This window comes from Lissotriton helveticus, chromosome 8 (assembly GCF_964261635.1).
Source record: "Lissotriton helveticus chromosome 8, aLisHel1.1, whole genome shotgun sequence".
Lineage (NCBI taxonomy): Eukaryota > Metazoa > Chordata > Amphibia > Caudata > Salamandridae > Lissotriton > Lissotriton helveticus.
In genome coordinates, this window is record NC_136069.1 from 1,543,858,083 (window position 1) to 1,543,878,862 (window position 20,780).

The window sequence follows — 20,780 nt, forward strand, 5'->3', positions numbered from 1 at the left end:
TTCTCGGGCCCAGCGCGGCCCTTTCTCTACTCCGGCGGCCCTCTCCTCACATCGGGGGCCGCCGCAACGCTGCACACCCCAGAAAAGGGGGGGGGGTCTCCTCACGGCGGCGGCGGATTCCGGCGCTACCACGCAGCGCGTGGCAAAGACAAGGGGTAGGCTCCCTTTTAATTAATTATTTATATAGCGACAAAAGCGCGCCTCCTCAGGCAGCGCTATTCACAGCGCACAGCTCCTTGCCACAGTCTCCTCAGGAAACAGCGTTTTCCACCGCGCACTACTCCTCACCACAGCGCTATTCACAGCGCACTGCTCCCTGCGCCCACACGGCAGTTCTGGGGCAGATTAGCGCTATTTCTCCTCACAGTCTTCTCAGTGCTATGGCGCTATTCACAGCGCACAGCTTGTTCAGCAGTCCAGGGGCAGGTTGACTGAGGCAGATTAGTGAGGCACAGTTCCTCGGGGGCACAATCCTCCCCGGGCAGCTCCTCCCAGTCCAGCGCTTCCACAGGGGCCACAACTTCCCAGTTCAACGCTTAAGGCAATGCAGCAGCAGCACTTCCAGAGGGGGCCACAGCTTCCTGGGGGAACAAACCTCCCCAAACAGCGTCTGACAGGCGCACCTCACGGAGGGGGGCGAATAGTTCCACAGCCAGCCCCAGGGGCACACTCCTCACCTCCTGGGGGGTTCAAGCCCACAGCATTCCTCCTCATGGGGGCACCTCTTTCCCGCAGCGCTGGCGTAGTTCAAGGTCCCACAGCGTCAGTGTCCTGGGTAGGGCCCTCCCTTGTCAGGGGCCCATGGGGACAGCAGCGGGGGGGGGGTTTATAGGGGTGCAGGGCCCAGCTCACAGGCCCATGTGGCGGTAGCACCTCACAGCAGGTCCCCTCTCTTCTTTGTCCCTGCGCTGACTGACTCTCTGGTGACACTTCTCCCTATTTATACCCTCCTCCCAGGCAGTGCCAGGACCTTCTAGAATGTTGGCACATCTAGCCTAAACTGGTTCTAGGGGAGGGGGTGAGCACCCTGGGTGCCAGGCTTTCCCTCCAAAACTAGGGGTAGCTGGGTAATATTATCTAGACTGCTGACCTATATCAGTCCAGTGGCAAAACCCATGGCCATGGCATCCATTTTAAAAACAATACATTTCAGTCAGGTACATTTCCAAAATGGGGGTGCAGTTTTAAAATGGGGGATTTTACAAGTGCTCACATTATGTCAGGTAATTACATTTTCACAAGGTGTCTCACACCACTCATGGCCTATACAGGTTTAATCCCATGGGGGAGACAATCCAGATAAGGGGGTCAAAAGCGAAAAAATTTGGGGGGAAAAGGCCAAGTCCAACAATGCCTCTCTGTCTGTCTCGGCTGGTAGTTCTCTATATGGTCCGCCCTGATGAAAAGCATGGTTCTACATCGTGTACGGTGTAGCAGCCGGCGGGTGTGCAGACCTGATTTGATTGGTCTATTTAGCGTGCGGTAATGATCCAATAGGAGAGTAGACAGCAAGTGTCTCTCTCTGGTCCGCCACGTTTCTTTATGTTCTTTCAGGCTCTGCTGGCACACTACCTCCCCCTCGGCTCAGTTTAAGCCAGAGGTAACGACGGAGAGGTAGGTGACCAGACAGGGTTGTTGTGGTAGGTACTTTCTTCCTTATTTTCTTCCTTTCTATAGGGGGTTTAAAAGCGCTTCAGTGGCCTTTTGGAAAAACGCTTAGAAAGTACTTGTTTTCTTTTCTTTTTTAAGAAATCTGGGATCCGGGAGCACATTCTCTCCTTTAGCATGCTAGAGTTTTTTTTTTTTTTTTTTTTTTTTTACATACTCTCTACCCTAGATAGGACTATTTGAAGCTAACCTTGAGCTTGTGGTGAGATATATGACTGCTTGCTAAGTTGTGAGTTTATGCAACAGATGACACAGAATTTATACCTTTGGCTATGTGTGTCACCTAAAAGAAACAAAGCAGTTCTTTGAATAAACATCAGGTATACACACCGCCACTGAGGTTGTATATAATCCCAATGGGTGTATGGAGACTCTCAGATATGTATTTGGGTAGCACATTTTCAATACCAGTAAATGGTCATGGCCAACAACTGCCTTAGTCTGCTGGTGATCTGGTAAATAACTGCATTTATGATGAACATAACTTTATTTTTATCTTGAATATATTTCTTTCAGTGCGTGGCCTCCTTTAGCCTGAGCTGTCGCCAGGTGAGGTGAGGCTCCTGATCCCACAAAGTTGGGTAAGTGAATATATTATGAATAGTGTGAATATTACATACGTGTGTGATTGCAATGCTATGGGACTTTAGTTACGCCTTGCATTTTGTGCAATATTGTCCTATGTTTCTCTTTTTTCTAACAGGAGGGGATACACCACCCATGAAAAGATTATTCTTTCTTCTTTTTTTACACGTTATAAAGTAAGTGTTGCAGTAGTGATACGTAGGTCCTGACGAAAGCCTTTACAGGCTGAAACATGTTGACCAGATAACATCTCGGGTAAATAGCTAATCATCTTTCTTGCTATTGTCACTCTGTTTTTAACCATACCATCTTGACGGGCACACTCAATAAAGTTTTCTTGTTGACGTCAAGTTAGGCATTTTTAGAATCACTTGGATTATCTTCTTTTTTCACATCTTTGAGCACTGCAACTAAGCCCTTTTCAGCCACTTGTGCTGTCATTTGTTCAGGTTGAAGGTTCAACCTTTGGGTCCTATGCTAGCCTCAGTATTCACTGGAGGCAGTGCTGGTTGGACACCAACTCTCTACATTTGAAAATCCCAAATGACGAGCCTCCACTATTGAGTGGGCTGATGGGTACTTTTCACATCTTTTGTATCCCTCTATCTATCCTGTTACTCCAGCCTTGGTTGTGGAATACCTTTGAGATTCCCCTAGTGTGTCTGGACTGCATGAAAGACCTGTAGCACCTTCCGTGTATTGAATATGTATAGTTGGGGGACAAGGTGCAGGTAGGTCTATAACAATAATTCCCCTTGGGCCCTACTCTACTCTGTAGTTTTGTGCTATATTATCTTGCCCACACTAACCATACCTAAAGGAACTATCTGTTTGTGACATTTTAAAGCTCCGTTTCACAGCTTGACTTTCGAGAGGAGGAAGTGTTGATCAGCTTGCTAATCCCAAAAGCTTTAAATTATTTTTCAGCGCCGGTTTCCGCATGAGGGTGGGGGATTGCCACGCTAAACGTGGAAAATAAAATTGCAATGACATTATTTCATTGTCACTTTATTTTTCATGCAGAGCGGCGCATCTGCCAGCCTGACGTCAGCCAGGAGAAATGGGGTGGTGTCCTCCTCTGCTGCCAATTGGCTGCATAGAGGAATGGAGGAGCTAGTTGGACTCTACAAAGTACGCGTGTCAATTTGACCATCTCTCTTGCACCGGTCAAAGTGAGATGCGCAATTTGCAGCTCTCCTCAAAGCGATCTTAGACACCTGGGTGGAAACCAAGCACTGGCCTCCAGAGCTGAAGGAGCGCCCAGCCAGCCTGCTCCATCCAATCCTGGTGCTTCTCTCATGCTGTTTACAAGCATAGGAGCAGCATCAGGATTGGTTAATGGAATTGACTGGAGCAGGAGCGAGGATGACGTCGGACATGCATCAAGCAAGGTAAGTGACATGATTTTATGCATGGTGGACTGGGGAAGAAAAGATAATGGGACAGGCACATGGCACAGCAAATAGGAGAGTTGTGAAAGGATGTTGTGCCTCTTGGAAACGAGAGGGGGGAGTTCCAACGTTGCAACATTTATAAGAGGGCTAGTCCCTCTGTTTAAGTGTGGGTGGTATTGGCTTTTGAAATGATTAATATCAATGCAAATAGTTGTATTACATTTTACGCTTGTAACATTCAATATACGTTGTAGATGATGAATATTTAGTTTTTTTAATATTTTCACTTTTGGTTTCTATGATAGCAGTATTTCCTGAACGACCCCTAAAATGTCAAAACTGTGATGTTTTCTTGCAAATAACGGAGTATAAGGTTCCAGAAAAGAGGTTTCGTTTGATAAAAACAGACCATCAGACATTCATACAAAATGATGCTTAGTTTTTATTTTGTTAATGCATACACAATTTCAAGAGGCTGAAATGAATTCTACAAAAATATAGAAAAGGTGCATGGATTAATATCAAATTTGAGGCAAACCGAGTCAGCGTACATGCAATAAAATTGTTTTAAGATGTAGTATTGTTATGTTAAAGGCAGATATTTACAATGGTCTTCTGGACAAAAAACAATGGGAATCTTTGGAAGTTGCAACAAAGCATCATTAATATATTCATTGTGTAGCACATGGAGAGGCATCTAAAAGAAATGGATATGCTCATGATCTCATCACCTTATTCATGATCATTCAAACGCATTTTAGAATGACAAGAGGCACAGGCACAAATATGGAGGCATGTCCTGAGCGCCTACACAAACTCAAGGTGCCTGTCTGCTGGGACGTTGTATTGTGTTTTGTGTTCCTCAAATAGTTTGGATAGCTCCTCCATGTAGATCTTATGGATGCGATCAATTTCCTTCTCCGTGGGGTTCTGGTTCAGCTCGACCTTGATTGGCTTTCCCACTAAGGAAGAACAACAGGGACATGTGTGAGCACAGCATGTTGCAAAGTCTCAAAACCTTTCATTTTAAAGAGCAGTAAGCCCTTAAAAAGCATATTGCTTGCATTAGTTAATTAAGTGGGGAGATAACATAAAAGCGCACGTTCACCGCAAAGTGCACTCTGGCGCTGAATAACAGATGTTTATTGTTACCAACTCAATGGTACTCATTTTATCGACTTCAGAAGGATAAAAGGCTGAAGAGACCCACTAGGGTTTGAACCTGTGACCATGAGGTCAAACACAGGCTTCTACAGTGGACACCTTAGTCCACTAAGCCACCAGACCTGCCAAATAACTGGGTACCGGCGACACCCACTTGGTACGACTTTTAAAGTGCAAAGCTATGCATTGCATTAAACTTTGATATGTCCATCAGGATGGGAGGCAGGTAGAACTTGCAATGTTGAAAACCACAGTATGCAAATATTATTACACATGTCATGCAAAATATATCCTATTGATTTCCTTTATTCATTCGCGATGCTGAAAATGCCTTATCCTAAGAAGTGGAAATGCTTGTTTTATATGAGGCTGAGCGTGGTATTTGTGATTAGGAGGTGGAACTGAGTCTGTATTTTTTTTTTTTTAATTTTTTAAAATATTTGTAAAGCGCTCTTATACCGAAACCGGTTCCATGGCGCTAGATAGCCGAGAGTCAGTGGGGAACGAGCTAAGCTGCAACAGACCTGGAAAACAGAAGAGTCTTCAATTGCTTACGGAACTCCAGATAGGAGGGAGACATTCTGAGGGAAAGTGGGAGTGAGTTCCAAAACGATGGGGCCAGCACGGCAAATCTGGCCCCACCAGCCTTCTGTTTCCTAAAACGAGGGACTGACAGAAGGGACAGGTGGGTAGAGCGGAGTTCTCTGGGCGGAACATACGGGGAGATAGCTTCACACAGGAAAGTGGGGGCGGTCCCAGCTCTGGCCTGATAGGTAGTACAGCCCAGCTTGAAAAGCGCCCTCTCTCTCACAGGGAGCCAGTGGAGGGACTGAAGCAAGGGAGTCGTATGATTGGACCTTGAAAGGCCAAAAATCAGGCGAGCCGCCTGATTTTGAATAAGTTGAAGTCGGTGGATGAGGTAAGCCGGGGCACCATTAAGAATAACATTCCCATAGTCAAGGCGCGACAGCACCATGGCCATGAGAATGAGCTTAAGTGCAGCCACAGAAAAGAAACGTGATACCCTCCGGATGGTCCGGAGGGAGAGGAAACAAGCAGACACCACAGAATTGATCTGAGTGTGAAGGGTAAGCTGTGGGTTAATGAAAATGCCCAGAGTTTTAACTTTAAGAGCTGGGAGGGGGGGGGGGACCGAGAGAAGGGGGCCAGAAGTCTGTTTAATAGTAATGCGCCTAACACATTGGATCAACTTGGTATTTGAACGCTGCATTTGTGGTGACTAAGGTGCCTACACATATATTTCAATTATAAGGTAGACCTAGGAAAATACTTCCCACAAAGAAGCATAAGTAATCAGCATTTTTAAGCATTCTGCTGCATGTAATTCAATGTAGTGCCAGTTATTGATAAAGATACATTTTCTTGTGCTTAACACTAACCTATATGCATACAATTATCACCTTCCTTTCCTATTTTCTATTTTCAACTAGATGCAACATATTGCAGTGTGCTAACCTAGTGCTTTTCAGGTGTGTGGTTGACAATGTACACTTAGTCGCCCAGAAAAAATGCACTTTTATTCATAAGTGGAAATACATGTGTTTGTATTTACTATATCGCATGTTTTTTTCATCTTTTATTAGGAGAGCAACTGCAAACATTTCTATAGAGTCTAATGATGAACAATCCAAACATTAAAATGTGTAAACTCAACATACATTGATATGGTTCCAACATTATAAATAATTTGATGATGGACATGTAATGCAACTAAGAAATAAAATATAATTTCAGTATACCTCATGCTACAACATACTTTTATTAGTTTTAAGAATTAAAAAAGACATAAAAATACCTTCGATGTAGCATTTTATTGTCAGCTTTAACTACGTCATCTTAGTTCTGACAAACGTGCCTGTTGTGGTATGTATAGGGATGCACTGATTTGCAAGCAGTGAAGAGATTAATGTAATCATGTTCTGTTTTTATTGCAAGCTCCCATTTGAGTTTATCAGAAGGTGACTTGTAAGCTCAAATCAGCAGAAAACTATCTCTGACTAATGGATGGATGTCTGCTTTGATAGGAATGTCCTGTGCATGTTAACGCCTTAACAGCGGCGGTTATTTCGGTGCAGTTCGGGCGTTCTAAAAGGTGGGCGGGGCCGCGTCGGCTGTTGGCCGACGGCAGCACTAGCGAGGTAGTGCTGCCATCGGCCGTTGGCCGACGGCAGCACACAACGGGTTTACCTCGACCTGAGACACCAAACTGCATGTAATCCTGGCATCCTTTCTATTCTATGGCTTACCTAACATGCTGTTTTGGTGTGCGCACTGACGTGTTTGACTTTTCATGGTGATTCTGAGGTCCATCACCTGTTCTGTGAAGTGGAGGTGTGCAACGAGTGTACCCTCTTTTCCCTCAAGCACAGAACAATGTTCCTTTTTATAAACATTTCCACCAAACATTTTTCTGCACTTTAAATTTCTCCCATAAAAAAGAGTTGTATTTTTGTGTTGTACATGTAATGGAGTCACATATGCTACAAGTACATACAACACAGGCTCTCAATCACCCATACATATGTATCCCATTCATTCTCATACATCTTCATACATCACCACAGACCATGCACTCACTGATGCACATGGCAGACCTATCCTAATACCTCTAGTCACAGTATTTTGTTCAAAACATAGTATCAGGATCAATGGACATTAGGTTTAAAGTCAATGAAGCTGGGTAAGGCGGTGGTAACCATGTGCGAGTTACATGGCCTTCAGTAGCTCACGATGATTTTCACTGATCAGTAGTAGCTCTCAATACAGAAAAGGTCGGAGACCCCTGCTCTGGCTCAACATAGGACAAATGTCCATGTTGTAGGTTGTTGGCATATAGCTGTGGTTGCAGTGTACCATTGTTTTGATTATAGTACTGAACAGACATGTTTCTCTGACTCTCTTCTCAAGCTTGTCAGTGCAGTCCTCTCTGGCTCTCTCCTTTTAAATACTCCTGCTGATCCAAGCCATCTCACATCTTTTCCTTCATACAGCTGCAGTGCCCTGATTCTCCAGTCCTCTACTAATTACACTGGCTGCAGTCCTTTCTCCTCCCACTTGCTCAGAACCAGCCTTTTTAGCTCTCACCTACGTAGAGATTTAGTTGTCTTTTGACCAGGCCAATTGTTTCCGAAATAAATACAGTGAGCTTTGAGTCACTCCTTGCTCGAGATTGGAGGGGGTTGTTGTCAGTCTACTTTCCCAGCTCCTGTTTTGATTATTTTTCTCTATGCGCTTCCCAGGAGCATTTCAATATCCCATTGTTCTGATTGGTTGACTTCTGCCTTCCACTGCTGATGTTGATTGCATTCAGGGATCTGCTTTTGTCTTTTACTTTCAGCACTCCATAAACATGTTTGTGTTTTCTTGCTCTCTCCCTTGTGTGCTGCTTCCCACTCACCTTCCCCATCCGCGTCAAGCTTGCACGTTCGTTCCCCTGCCCATCTCCATCCTTCTATGCTTTTTATTAATTTATTAAAACATATAGCTCCCCTGTTGCGCTCCCTACCATTGTACTCACTGCTTGGCGGCATTCCCCCTCCCCCCCTCTGCCTGTTGTACCATTCTTCCCCCATCCCTCCCCATACGCATTTTACTTTGTTTATTTTTTTGGCAAGAATGGGAGCTGAAATTTGTTGCTGGGATGCTCCTGTATTAAAATGGGCTTTGATACACATTAAATTCATTTTTTAACATTTATCGCTTCAAGATTGGCATCCGCCATCTTGGAACAGTAAGTACAGTAACATACAAAAATAGTAAAAATAATAGACATATCATGACATCAATTGTTCTAGGGCTTCAAGTCATGTTCACTTCAAAATGGCTGCTGTGCGTAGGTATTATGTAATTTCTCAGCTTTGCATGTCTATCGTTCAAATGATTCTCAATATATCCTCTTTTTATGTCTTATTCAGTTGTGTTTTCCTGTGAAATTTAACAGGATTCAAAACTAGATCAATCGCTGGATCACAGATTTTTAATAACAACCTGGACGTGACTGGCTTAGTTTGCAGCCATGCATGATGCTAACGAAGCTGCCAGCTTCCCCTGATAAGTGAAACATGACAATTATCTGTACACTTATATGTCCAAATCACTCCTCCCCATGTGATTTTTACCTTCATCGAGCATGATCACGCCCATAATGTGATAGCGTGTGACATGTATGGACAGAGTTGATGGAGGTAGTAGGTGGGTCTGCTAGTCTCTCATGGTTCCTGGTGCTACCTTCCTGCTTGTCTTTGAAAGAATGTAGTGGCCTTGCATTATCACATGTGGTGACAGACCACAGACTGGCTGCATAAACCACTGTTGTGCAAGCTGCAATCAAAGCCATGGCATTTCAGCTCCGGGGATACTCCAAGGTCGAGCTTCGGGTGCTGGAAGTGGTGGTCGTCTGTTGGGAGCCGCTGGTGGTGCCCTGCTCAACATTTTTGAGAATGGTCAGGGCCTCATCTTTAGTTTCTCTACCCTCTTCCTGAGCCTCAGCCTCCGCCATGGTCTCTAACATGGGAACATGCTCTTTTTGACACTGCAGTCCGACACTTCACCTCTCCACCCTCCATCCCCCAGTGTCGCAAGCAACAACCAAGAGTGTTCCACCGCTGCTCTGCCAGAACTCACCTTGGCACTGCTGTTACACCACCAGGAAGTCAAGGACATACACTGGAAGAGAAAGGAGGAAGCCAGCCTTCTCTGATGGATTTCTATTACCAACTTTAAGAGGCAGACAACAATAGGAGTGTGCACAGCAGCAGCACACCAATACCGTGCAAGCCACCGTGGCGCGACTTTGGAATGGCTCTAAGCTCACTGGCCCAGTGCATGGGCCTATTCTAGGTCACAGAGACAGGACCATTTCTAAAGCTGCCAACTTTTCAATTACTTAGAGCATTCCCAAGTCTACGGCATTTTAGTCCAAGTGTCTGAACATGTCATCAGAACAAAAGGCACCTAGACACTGAAAGGAATTCTCCACCTTTATTGTTTTGTTTACCTTTTTTTTTTGATTTTGCATTTGTGGTACGCATCAGTTTAATGGTTGCATAACAATACAATTCTTTCCCAGCAGTAATGAAGCTGGGCAATCATATATCACAGTGTGCTTCTGTAAAAAAGGGAAAGAAGAAACTTTAAACTGTGTACAATATAACTTTGGTGTAATAGGGTGGTCAACACATTTGTCTATCTTCGCAAAAAACAAAGTAATGATAGTGACGTCTAGTTCTAAACTTCGTGTAGCATTCTACCGTGGTATTGATCTATGCGCGTGTTCAAGTCACTCGTAGTTCTATTTTACTTTAAGTGTATGCCTCCGCCAGAGTCTTGGCTGCATCATGACAGGTGTTTGTCGCAGGCTGTGTCGCTCAGTGCATAGTGGTGAGCCTAAGTCTCATGCATTAATGCGCCTTGTAATCTTCACCTGGTACTCCAGCCGTCAGTTGCCGCCTACTCAGACGCGCTATCTACTTCTTCGGGGTGATTTTGCCATTTAGAGCAAAAGTCCATCAGAATTGCATCCCATCCCGCTGCTATTGGCCTCTTTTGGATACCCATCGCATCTTCCCAATGCAGCACTATGCTCTCTGCCTGTGCCCAGCAAGGGAGTGATTGGCACCACGACTGTATCGGGGGAGGCTTCAGAGATTTCCATCGCCTCGTGAGTAAACGCTTAGCTACTATTAGCCCTAAGTCCATGTAGCAGGATGTCACTTTAGGTGTACTAGACCTTTTGTATAATCCCAAGATACATACTTCCCACGACCAGGCAAGTGTGCGCTCTGTGCACTGTGTTAGATTCATGGTAACTGCTCCTCAGTATGATTGTATGGATGTACAAGCCCGTAGTAGGTCCACACCTGCTTCACCACATCATGGGCAGCTGGCATCAGTACATTTAAAGTATTTATTTATTTTGACTGGGGTTAAGTAAGCCCTAAGGACTATATAGTACTGTATGAGCCAGAATCTATCATTGCGGGGGGCACGAGTGGGGCTCTTGAGGATGTCCTCCCACTCTTGTTTGGTACTGGGAAGCCGCAAATCCGCATCCCAGTGGGTGCGGATGGATTCCAGCTGCGGTGATGTGTGTATCCTCAAAGATTCCGCAAACCATCTGACTAAGTGACGACCTGTGCCCAGTTCATGCAGGTATTGTACAGTCAGGTGGTGGCCGGCTCCTATGCAATATCGCTCCATGCCATTTGCAGCATGCACACCACTGCCACGTTTAGTAAGAACTGACCCTGAGGTAGGCCCATGTCTTCTGCAAGAGTGTTGAACGGCAAAAGTTGTCCATCGCTATATAAGTCCCCTAAAGTTAAGATACCCGCTTCTTCCCATTGGGGTAATTCCGCACTGGTGACCACTTGGTGCCCTCTGGGCGTGCCGAGCATTGGGAGTGATGGCGCATACAGGACCACATGGCGTGTGATTCGCAGGCTGCGACGGAAACAGTGACGAGCCACCTCTATCAGCAATTGGGCAGGTGGTCTACCCTTTCTGTTAGGATAAAATAGTGGCATCATCTGCGGGTGGGTAAGACCTGGGTCACGAGTCGCTGAGTCTTCCAGATGGCGTGCGTCCAGCCATCTCGCCACCCACTGGAGCTCCGCTTCAAGATAGTACTGTTCCATATTGGGTAGCGAGAGACCCCCGCTGGACACCGAAGTGTACATTTTGATTAGCCCCACCCTGCTGCGCGACCCGCCCCAGATGAACTTCTACACATCCAGTTCCAGGCTTTTTAACGGTGTTGATTTGAGACATAGGGGTTGGAATTCTCCACCTTTATATCATCTGTTGAGGTGACTGTGCCAGAGATTGTTAGACTAGCAGGAATGGTATATAGAGTTAAGGTGTTAAAATAAGGTTGCTTCAAAGGGACTTCGGAAGTGCCTCTAAGTCTGTGAATGTGACTTTCTTGTATGTGATAGAAGGTCAAGAGTGAGCAGATAGCCATAATCCATGCTGATTTGGACAAGGTGCTTCGAAAGGGACAATGAACTCCTAACACTCCCTTTGCATCATATCACCCGAACAAGTGCACAGCACCTTCAAAGAAAACCCCGATGACGAATTAACAAGAAAAAATGCATTAGTGCAAAGCCCAAAAAAAAAGAAATCTGTGTACACATTTTTTTAATATTCCGTTTAGGGCAGTTAACTCCACGATGCATGTTAAGATTATCTCCGGCGCCAATCCTTTGAATGCAGTAAATAATGTCCAGAGTAATCTACGATGCCCAGACTTCACAATATTTGCTTCAGGTCGGATCTTTACAGTTTAACTCATTCCTCACCTTAAAAAAAAAGTCTTGCAAGTATTTTGTGATCATTAAACTGGTGGATGTGACAAACGTGTGCATTATAAATATGTGTTTCTCTTGGCTGAAACATGTGAATTTATTATTATTTATTATTCATCCTCCCCCCCCCCCCCCCCCCCGATAGGCATTTTTCTTAGTGTTGTAGTTTTTTTTTTACTTTTCATGTATACATACAATTATCTTGAAATGAGTTGTTTTTAAAAACAATTTTTTAGGTTTTATCTACAGACAGCTTTAGCCATCGAGTGTCAGACGCTTTCTTTACAATACATTGCATATACTTAGAGTGGGTTTCAGGGATGGACTTGGAACTCAAAGCAGCCCTGACAATTTTGCCAGGCCAGCCCCCAGGTGTGGAGGGCCGCAAATGTGAAGCTCTGCTGCTTTTGTTATGGGGTGCCGATATTGCAGCACTGCTGGAAAACCAGCCACCAGTAACAAAACTGTTCTCCAGCTCTGCAAAACCGGCCACCATCCTTCCAGCCTCCCAGTGAAATGCCCATTGCCCGATATGACCAGTCCGGCCCTGGTGGGCTTTGGGTCTAGTTCTTTCTCATGGTTGGATTTCTTTGTTATCTATCTTAGGTGTCTGCTCTTCAACTGATGACTTTCGGTGATATGCTTGTTTTTGACCTCTCCACCCCTCCCTTCCCCCCACCGAAGAGCATTACGGTCTAATGGAGTTCTGATTGGATGAGTTGTATTTTCCACTGCTGATGTTAGATGTCCTTCACATCTAACATGGGCTTCATTTGGAATTCCATGGAGCATATTATCAAGCCCATTATCACTGTTTTAGATGCAGTTTTCTGCCGCTAAAGCGGCGATCATTTTATCGCCTGACTTGATAATAGGCCCCCAAGCATTTAACACTTTATGGTGTGTTCTTACTCTCGTCCCCGGTTTATCCTCTGTCCCCTGCGTGCTCTGCTTACTCTCCTCCTTTGCTCCCTATCACACTCTATGTGCCACTCACTGTTTTAAAATTATGAACACTTTTTACGACCACCTGGCAGCTCCAATTGATATGGTGCCGTTTTCTTCCTTTGTTTGCACTGGCACTCACTGTTTTCACTATATACTTTCAATCTACTTTCGAACATGGCCATCCCCCAAGGCAAAATCGTAAATAAAAAGTAACAAAATGGTCACTATGAGTCTCAATGCATGTGTCCCCTTGTCAACATGCACGTGTGCACATGCGTCCTGACACATTTGTACATGTGCATCGTGATGCGTGCGAATGCATTGGCAACCATCGTGAAATGTATGTTCTTTAATTTAAAAAAAAATAGTAAGATTGCCGTCCATGCATTTGCATGTGTGATGATGACGGCAATGAAAAAAGCATCGACAAAGTCATTAGCTCTGCCATTTAGAGCCCAGATCTGTTGGCTTTGCCAATGCTTGTTTAGGTGTAGGCATGAGCAGTGAGATAGCCTGGTGAGGCTGTGTAATCTGGAAGAATAATACATCACTTTTTCTTTTTATTTTAATTGTCTTTATTGGCATTTATACCAGGAAACAACAAGGAACACAGGTTGGAGACATGGCAGACGATAATATTATCCATGTCATATGGAATTAATCAAAAGCAAGATCCAAAGGAAGGAAATATGTAAAGTAACGAAGGGGAAGGAAGGGGGATAATGTAGAGTAGGGAGGATAATGCAATTGAGCATCCCATGTTACACAGATATTGAAGCGAACAACCAAGGTTGTACAACGAGAACAAATAGGAGAAGCGGCAGTCGTTATTTACCATTAGATGAATCAAATCATCATAAGGTAGACAGGACCTTATGCACTCACTTATATATGGATAATATAGACATATCATGAGTCAGCATATGCATGTTCATAGAGAGGCTGTTGGTCCGGGTTCCGAGGGTTGGGTTTTTGCGGGGAGTTTGTTGTGTTTAGGGGAGGTTCTCTTGACCGTAAATACAGTAATAGTGGTTCTCAAGTCTCTTTGGGCCGGGATGTCGGAGGCATCTGCTCCCAATTATTGGACAGTTGTTCTTGGCAATAGGTCACATTCTGTAGCCAGGATATGGTCTTGGGCGCCAGTTTCCGACCCCATTGTATGGCGACACAACGTTTCGCCAGCAGTAGGAGCATAGCCGTTAAAAGGCGGGTGTCAGGCAGGAGGCCTTTTACATAACCCAAAAGACATATCAAACGGTGTTTGTGGAACTGCATGCCCCAAATCTGCTCTAGAGAGTTGAATACATTATACCAGTATTCCCTAATCAGGGGGAATAACACATCAAATTAATTGTAATATTACATATGGAAAGAGACTTTGGGTCAGCCTTCTTTAGTTATTGGTTTTTTGCAGTGTTAGGTCAGCCCATAGGAAAAAATACATACAATGTGAAAATAGGTCTGCCCTCTTCGGCTAATGCATGGTCTGGAGTATCAGTCAAAACGACAGGCATGTGCTAGTTAGAGGTGGGTATAACCCGTGTAATTCTGTGTAGCGTAATGACACGGAATTACCCAGGAATTCCGCATGATTTTGCAGAATTACACAAGAATGGACACGAGGATGTATTTGTGTTAAGATATAGCACTAAATGCAGCAGAACACAGATAGCGAGCTCCGGCGGCCGCTGGCACTTCCTAAATGAGTTCTTGTGGTATAATATCTCCCCAAAATGTAAACGTAATTTCATGAGGCGGAGTAATGGTATGTATCAAGTGCAGTAAATACTCCACTCTATTTAGCCAAATAAGTAATGAGGGCCTATACGTATATATGTAAATTTTGGCTGGCAAAATGTATATGCAATGTGATAGCATGTATCCAATAACAGTGCATTTAGTCTTTGTGCTTCCCTAATAACAAGAAGGTGGATTGGGATTATTTTTTTGCATCACTGATGTTGTGATAAAAGCTTTATCCGCACACAGGATAATATTAGAACAACGTTTTCTTTGATAGCGCTGCATTGTGCACTGTTCATGTTTATAAGCCTTATAAATACCAGATATTGTTATAGGCGGCAGCATGTTTTCCTTTTTTGTTGCATAAACTACTAACACTGCCTTGTGTGTTTAATATAAACCACATGCATTTTTTGTATCATGAAAGATCTTTGAATAAACACTTATAGCCTGATTCAGAGTTCTTGTGGATGGGATACTCTCTCACAAACGTGACAGCTGTCCTGTCTGCATCATACAAGTGCCACAGGATGTAATGCACTTGTAAAGCGGGATATCCCTCAGGATTGCAAAAGTGGTTTGGTCCAGTCCTTAGAAATTGGCCTCATATTTGAGTCTAAGCTATCCGACAACATGAGCTTAGCAGTAAAGGGGGCGTGGCTGAGCGCGCAATGGTGGACGACGTGCCTGGGTAGAGCTCCGTGAGAGGCTCCCCTACCACAGGCCATTTCTCCGGAAATACTTCCCGCTTTGCCCGATAACTGGCAGCGAGTTTGCATTGAACACCCTTCTATCCCCTGGCAAAGTTTGGGGCTGCTGGCCCCCGCGGAACCGCTCCGACGGAGGTGACTTCTGCCCGCCCTCCCTGCGAGCGACCCCGCTCGGTGTGGTGCAACACTCGAGGACGGGGATCCACCTGACTGCTTGGGCCTCACGCAGGGAGACGGCAACGCTCGACGGCGCTATCCACGGGACTCGGAGGAGTGGGTGAGCGGAGGACCGCCGGCGGCAAGACGGGATCGCCCCTGCCCATTGTGCTGCAGTAGGGGGGTGCTGGAGTCACTAGGCCCCCTGCCGCCGGGACTACTTTAGCCTATGGACTGCCGTGGAGGACCTGGCGGTGGACCTCCCCTGTTTGCCGGGGGCCGCACATGCTCTTCCCTGCACCCTACAACCTGGTAACTTTGCACGGGGCCCTTGGCTGCGATTCTTTCTGCCCACACCTGCGGCCACTGGGACCTGGGAGACGTGCTCGGTCTCCCTACCGCTACCGCGCTGAGGGGTGTCGGCGGGGGACTGTGGAGCCTTTAAAGGCGCTCCTGTTTGGAACTGCATTCACCGCCCAGCTGCAACTTGTAATCCCCCGGCGCTTGACTGAGAGACGACGGGGAAGGTGGTGAGTTACGCCTGGTGACCCCCCCCCCGGCTGCAGCTCGCGAGGAGCTTCCCCCTGAGCGCTGGCGCGGTGGTGGATGCCATTAAGGAACTGGTACGGGGGTCCTGGTTGCTGCCTCGCTCCACGCCAGCCCTGAACATTGCTGTGGCCCTACTCTGCATGCGATACCCTTCGCCCCCCCCTGCTCTGGAGTGGGGTATGGCAGCCGCACCTTGGAACTGTCCTGCTGCGTGCCCACTCACGCTGTGCTTCCCGCCGAGACGCTGATGCGCTGTGCGGGGGTGAGTAGCTGAGACGCACGAGGAGACTGGTATCCACCCGGCGACATGAAGAGGCTTGCGGGGGCTCACGGCCTTGTTCATGACTGCTGCCGCCCTCGTGGACAGACGGGTGGGCGCTTGAGAGGTGGAGCCCCCTCCTCCCACCCGCGCCTCTTCGACCCTGCACTCACCAGGATTGTGGCACATTTACCTGGAACCTGCGCCATTTCACAGCAGTCCCTGCTCTTTCAGTGACCCGGTTAGCGGTGCGGACGCTGGTGTTCCCTTCTCCTTGAGCCCGTACGACGTTACCCTCCTACTGAGCACTGATCCCAGACATTTCTACTCACGCACTTATTCCGGTTGATTAGTTCCACGGAGCGACACCTTCCATGTCTACTGGACCCAAAACGAGAGCCGTGGCCAGTGGCGTACAGGTGCGAGGCAAGACGATGAAGCCATCTGAACAGAATCACACGGCCTCCAAGCTGGACACCATGCTGGCGGCAATGGAGCGCTTGGAGGAGTCGCTGCAGCTGACCCGCACCTCGCTGGAAACCAAAATTGACAGTGTGGCCATAGATTTGACCCACCTCCGCGCTGACCATAAGAAACTTGCTGAGCGCACAACTACCCTGGAATCCGCGGTGACAGGACTGACACCTAAGGTAACCCAACAGGATACGCATGTCCGCGACCTTCTCAATAGGGTGGAATTCTTGGAGGACTGCGCGGAGGACGCGGAAGGACGGGCCCGAAGGAACAATATTCGCATAGTAGGTCTTCCGGAGCGTAGGGAACCAAGAGCGGCGCCCGAACATGTGGAACGCTGGCTGAGAACCATTCTCCCGGACGGTACCCTCTCACAGCACTTTGTTGTGGAACGTGCTCATCGCGTGCCGTCCCGACCTCCCCCTGAAGGGTCCAACCCGAGGCCACTACTGATCCGTGTCCTGAACTATCGTGATCGCGACGCTATCCTCCGTGAAGTAAGGAAGCTCGCCGAGGTCAGAGTCGAGAACGCGAAAATCATGTTCTTCCCAGATTACACGATACAAGTGCAGCGTCAACGACACTCATTCCTGGGAGTGAAACAGCGCCTCCGCCGCCTGGCTCTCAAATATTCCTTACTGTTCCCTGCTCGCCTACGAGTCGTGGCTCAGGACAAGACGCACTTTTTCAATACCCCTGAGGAGGTTGAGACTTGGCTCGACTCGGGTGTTGATACCGACCCTGGCGGGATGCCCCCGAGGACGCGTCGAGACAGAGGTCCCCGCCGACGCCGACGCAGGAGACCATCGGTGACGGCCTCGACACACACGGACACAGAAGTGGGCCCTACCCCTGAACATCAACAGACTGAGCAACAGGAGGCTCCGCATGGTTGCGGAAATCAGCGGATCGCTACCAGGAGACCCTGCCCTGGGAGCCAGCTCCGGACGTCAGCCGAGTGATGATGAGTATTTATACGGGCTGTCAGACTCCCAGGTGTCGGGAGACCTTCCTGACGTTACACCGCAAACTGCTGATTTGCTGCACTGTAATCTTTTCCCGCTGGTCGACCTCCACGGAAAGGGGGATATCATTTCTCCAGAGGCTGACCCACAAGATACTGGTCAAGCTGATGTCCCTCTGGAGATGGTGTCCGATCTGGGGCTGCTTCCCGGGCGCCTGAACGAGATCGCACGCACTGCTGGAACTCCTTGTCGGCCCCGAACAATGGCACATCCTGGGACTACATGACGGGGGGCGTACCTCCCCAGAGGTGAGTGCCTGTGTGTGCCCCACCGGCTCCCACTGTCGCCTCCCTGATGCCCGGCCCATTTGAACTTCCTCCACCATGTGTTGCTGACCATTATTGTTTGTAGGCATTGAAACACTAACTGCCTGTGTTGGGGAGTCTACACCCTCACCCTGTTTGTATGACTCCTTAGTACACTTCCTACTGCAACCTCATTACCCTTCCCCCTGAAGATACGAACTGATATTGCTCACTAGAGCGTTTGGACGGCGGCATGTTCGACTGTTGTCCTTTTGGTATTCAGTTAATGTTTTTCAAGTTACTGAAATTGGTGCTTTTTCCCTTCCCTATTGCTGTGTGCGGGCGGGGTGAGGGGGCGGTGCGGGTGCTGTGGGAGCTATGGTATGACACATTGATCTGTTGTGCGGGTGGGTGGGGTGGTGGGGGCGGGTGGTGGGGACGGGGGAGGGGTGTGTCGCTGTCACTGTGATGTCTCCTGTTAGATTTTGCACCTGGAACGTGCGTGGCATGCATACCACCTCGCGACGTTACCAGGTATATTCATATCTCAGGCGACATCAGGTGCAGATAGCTCTGCTGCAGGAGACACACTTGAAGGAATGTGAGACACGCACTTTGCGTCGTAGGTGGAGGGGACAACTACACGCCACTGATTACTCGGCCTATGCGCGTGGGACTTTGGTGTGGGTTCGACCGGGAGTCCCCTTTGCTCTTACTCATAGCACCCTGGACCCTGAAGGCAGATATGTGATATTGCAGGGTAGGCTGGATGGTCAGCAGATAATCATAGCCTCTGTGTACGCTCCCAACACTGAGCAGGGACACTTTTTTACACAGTTATCGGCAGTGCTGGCGACATGGCCGGGAGTTCCACTTCTACTCGGGGGCGACTACAATTGCGTACTGGACGTCCACCTTGACCGCTCATTCCCTCCACTGGCGAGCGCACCGGTGGTTGGTACCTCGCGCACATTCGCTGACTGGGCGGTTCAGTGGGATCTCCACGATGCTTGGCGCACTCGCAATCCTACTGTACGAATGTACTCATATTATTCGGGTGCGCACACACTGCACGTCAGACTAGACAGATATATGCTGACTAGTGATCTCTTGCCTCATGTCACTGACACCTGTTACCTAGGCCGCACACACTCCGACCACAACCCTCACACGCTTGACTTGGCCTGGGAACGCCCACACCCTCCGATCCCCACGTGGAGACTGCAACCGGATGTATTACTAGATGCCCCTTTCCGTGAAGCACTCTCGTCTCACATCCTACAGTATTTTGATGATAACACAGACACAGCGTCCTCCCCGCAGGTCAAGTGGGACGCATTCAAAGTAGTCACACGGGGTTGTTGTTTGGGCACACAGGCGGGGCAGAGGCGCCAGGAGGATAGGGAACTGACGAGGGTGGAGTCTACACTGTTGGAATGCGAACAGGAGGCTGCGCAGGGTGACGACACGAGGCTCATAGCCATGCGTGTGCAACATACCCAGCTCATGGATAGGCTCAAAAATCTGAATTTTGCCGCACACTCGGCACGCACTCACCATGCTGGTGACAAACCAGGCAAACCTTTGTCCTGGCTGATTAGGCAAGACGCTCAATCACTGCCGATAATGTCGATCCGCACTACACAGGGTACAGTGGTGTACACGCAGGGGGCCATACACGACGCTTTTAGTACTCACTATTCAGACCTGTACCGCTCCCGACTCCGGGCCACCAGGGACGACATCGTGGAGTACCTGTCGGACCTCCCATATCCGACGGCCACTGCAACCCAACGCGACGAGCTAGGCGCGCCCCTCTCGGCGGAAGAACTCCGGACAGTTATATTCTCCTTGTCGAACGGTAAAACCCCAGGCCCCGACAGCTTGCCGGCGGAGTTTTTACATGGCCTACTCAACGATCCTCATTCCTGAGCTCCTACGGATGTATCGAGCGGCGGTGACCGATGCTATTCTCCCTTCCACCCATAACGAGGCGAATGTAATCTCCCTTCTGAAACCTGGTAGAGACGGGCTTAATCTGGGCTCCTATAGACCGCTAGCCCTCCTCAACACGGACTATAAGATCTTGGCGTCCGCCCTGGCTCAGAGACTGGCGCCTCTGGTTCCCACACTGGTGCACGCGGACTAAAACGGCTTTGTGCCTACACGCAGCACGTCCTATAACATCAGGTGACTATTCCGTGTGCAGAGCCTGGCTGCGTCCCGCTGGCCACGTTCGGGTTGTGTCATACTGGATCTTGAAAAGGCGTTCGATTCGGTGGAGTGGCCCTTCCTTAAAGAAGTTCTGGAAAAATATGACCTCGGTGCCGATTACATCCGGATAGTGGAACTCCTTTACTCTTGCCCAGTAGCGCGAGTACGCACTGGTAGACTCTTTTCAGATCTGATCCGAGTGCGTAGAGGCACCAGACAGGGATGCCCCCTTTCCCCTCTGATTTTTGCGCTCCTGATGCAACCCTTGGCTGCGCAGTTATGTGCTTCTGGAGTGGATTGGGGTATCCCCCTAGCTGA

General features: G+C 47.9%; 1 protein-coding gene across 1 annotated transcript in view; it reads right to left on the minus strand.

Moving 5' to 3' along the window:
• Positions 1 to 4,069: 4,069 nt before the first annotated feature.
• The window catches only part of MOGAT2 (monoacylglycerol O-acyltransferase 2), a 501,244-nt gene continuing 484,533 nt past the window's right edge, over positions 4,070 to 20,780 (minus strand). Inside the window, exon 6 of the mRNA XM_078658533.1 lies at positions 4,070 to 4,609. Coding sequence (XP_078514659.1) covers positions 4,455 to 4,609 — 155 coding nt within the window. The 3' untranslated portion in view covers positions 4,070 to 4,454. The remainder of the gene's footprint in view (positions 4,610 to 20,780) is intronic.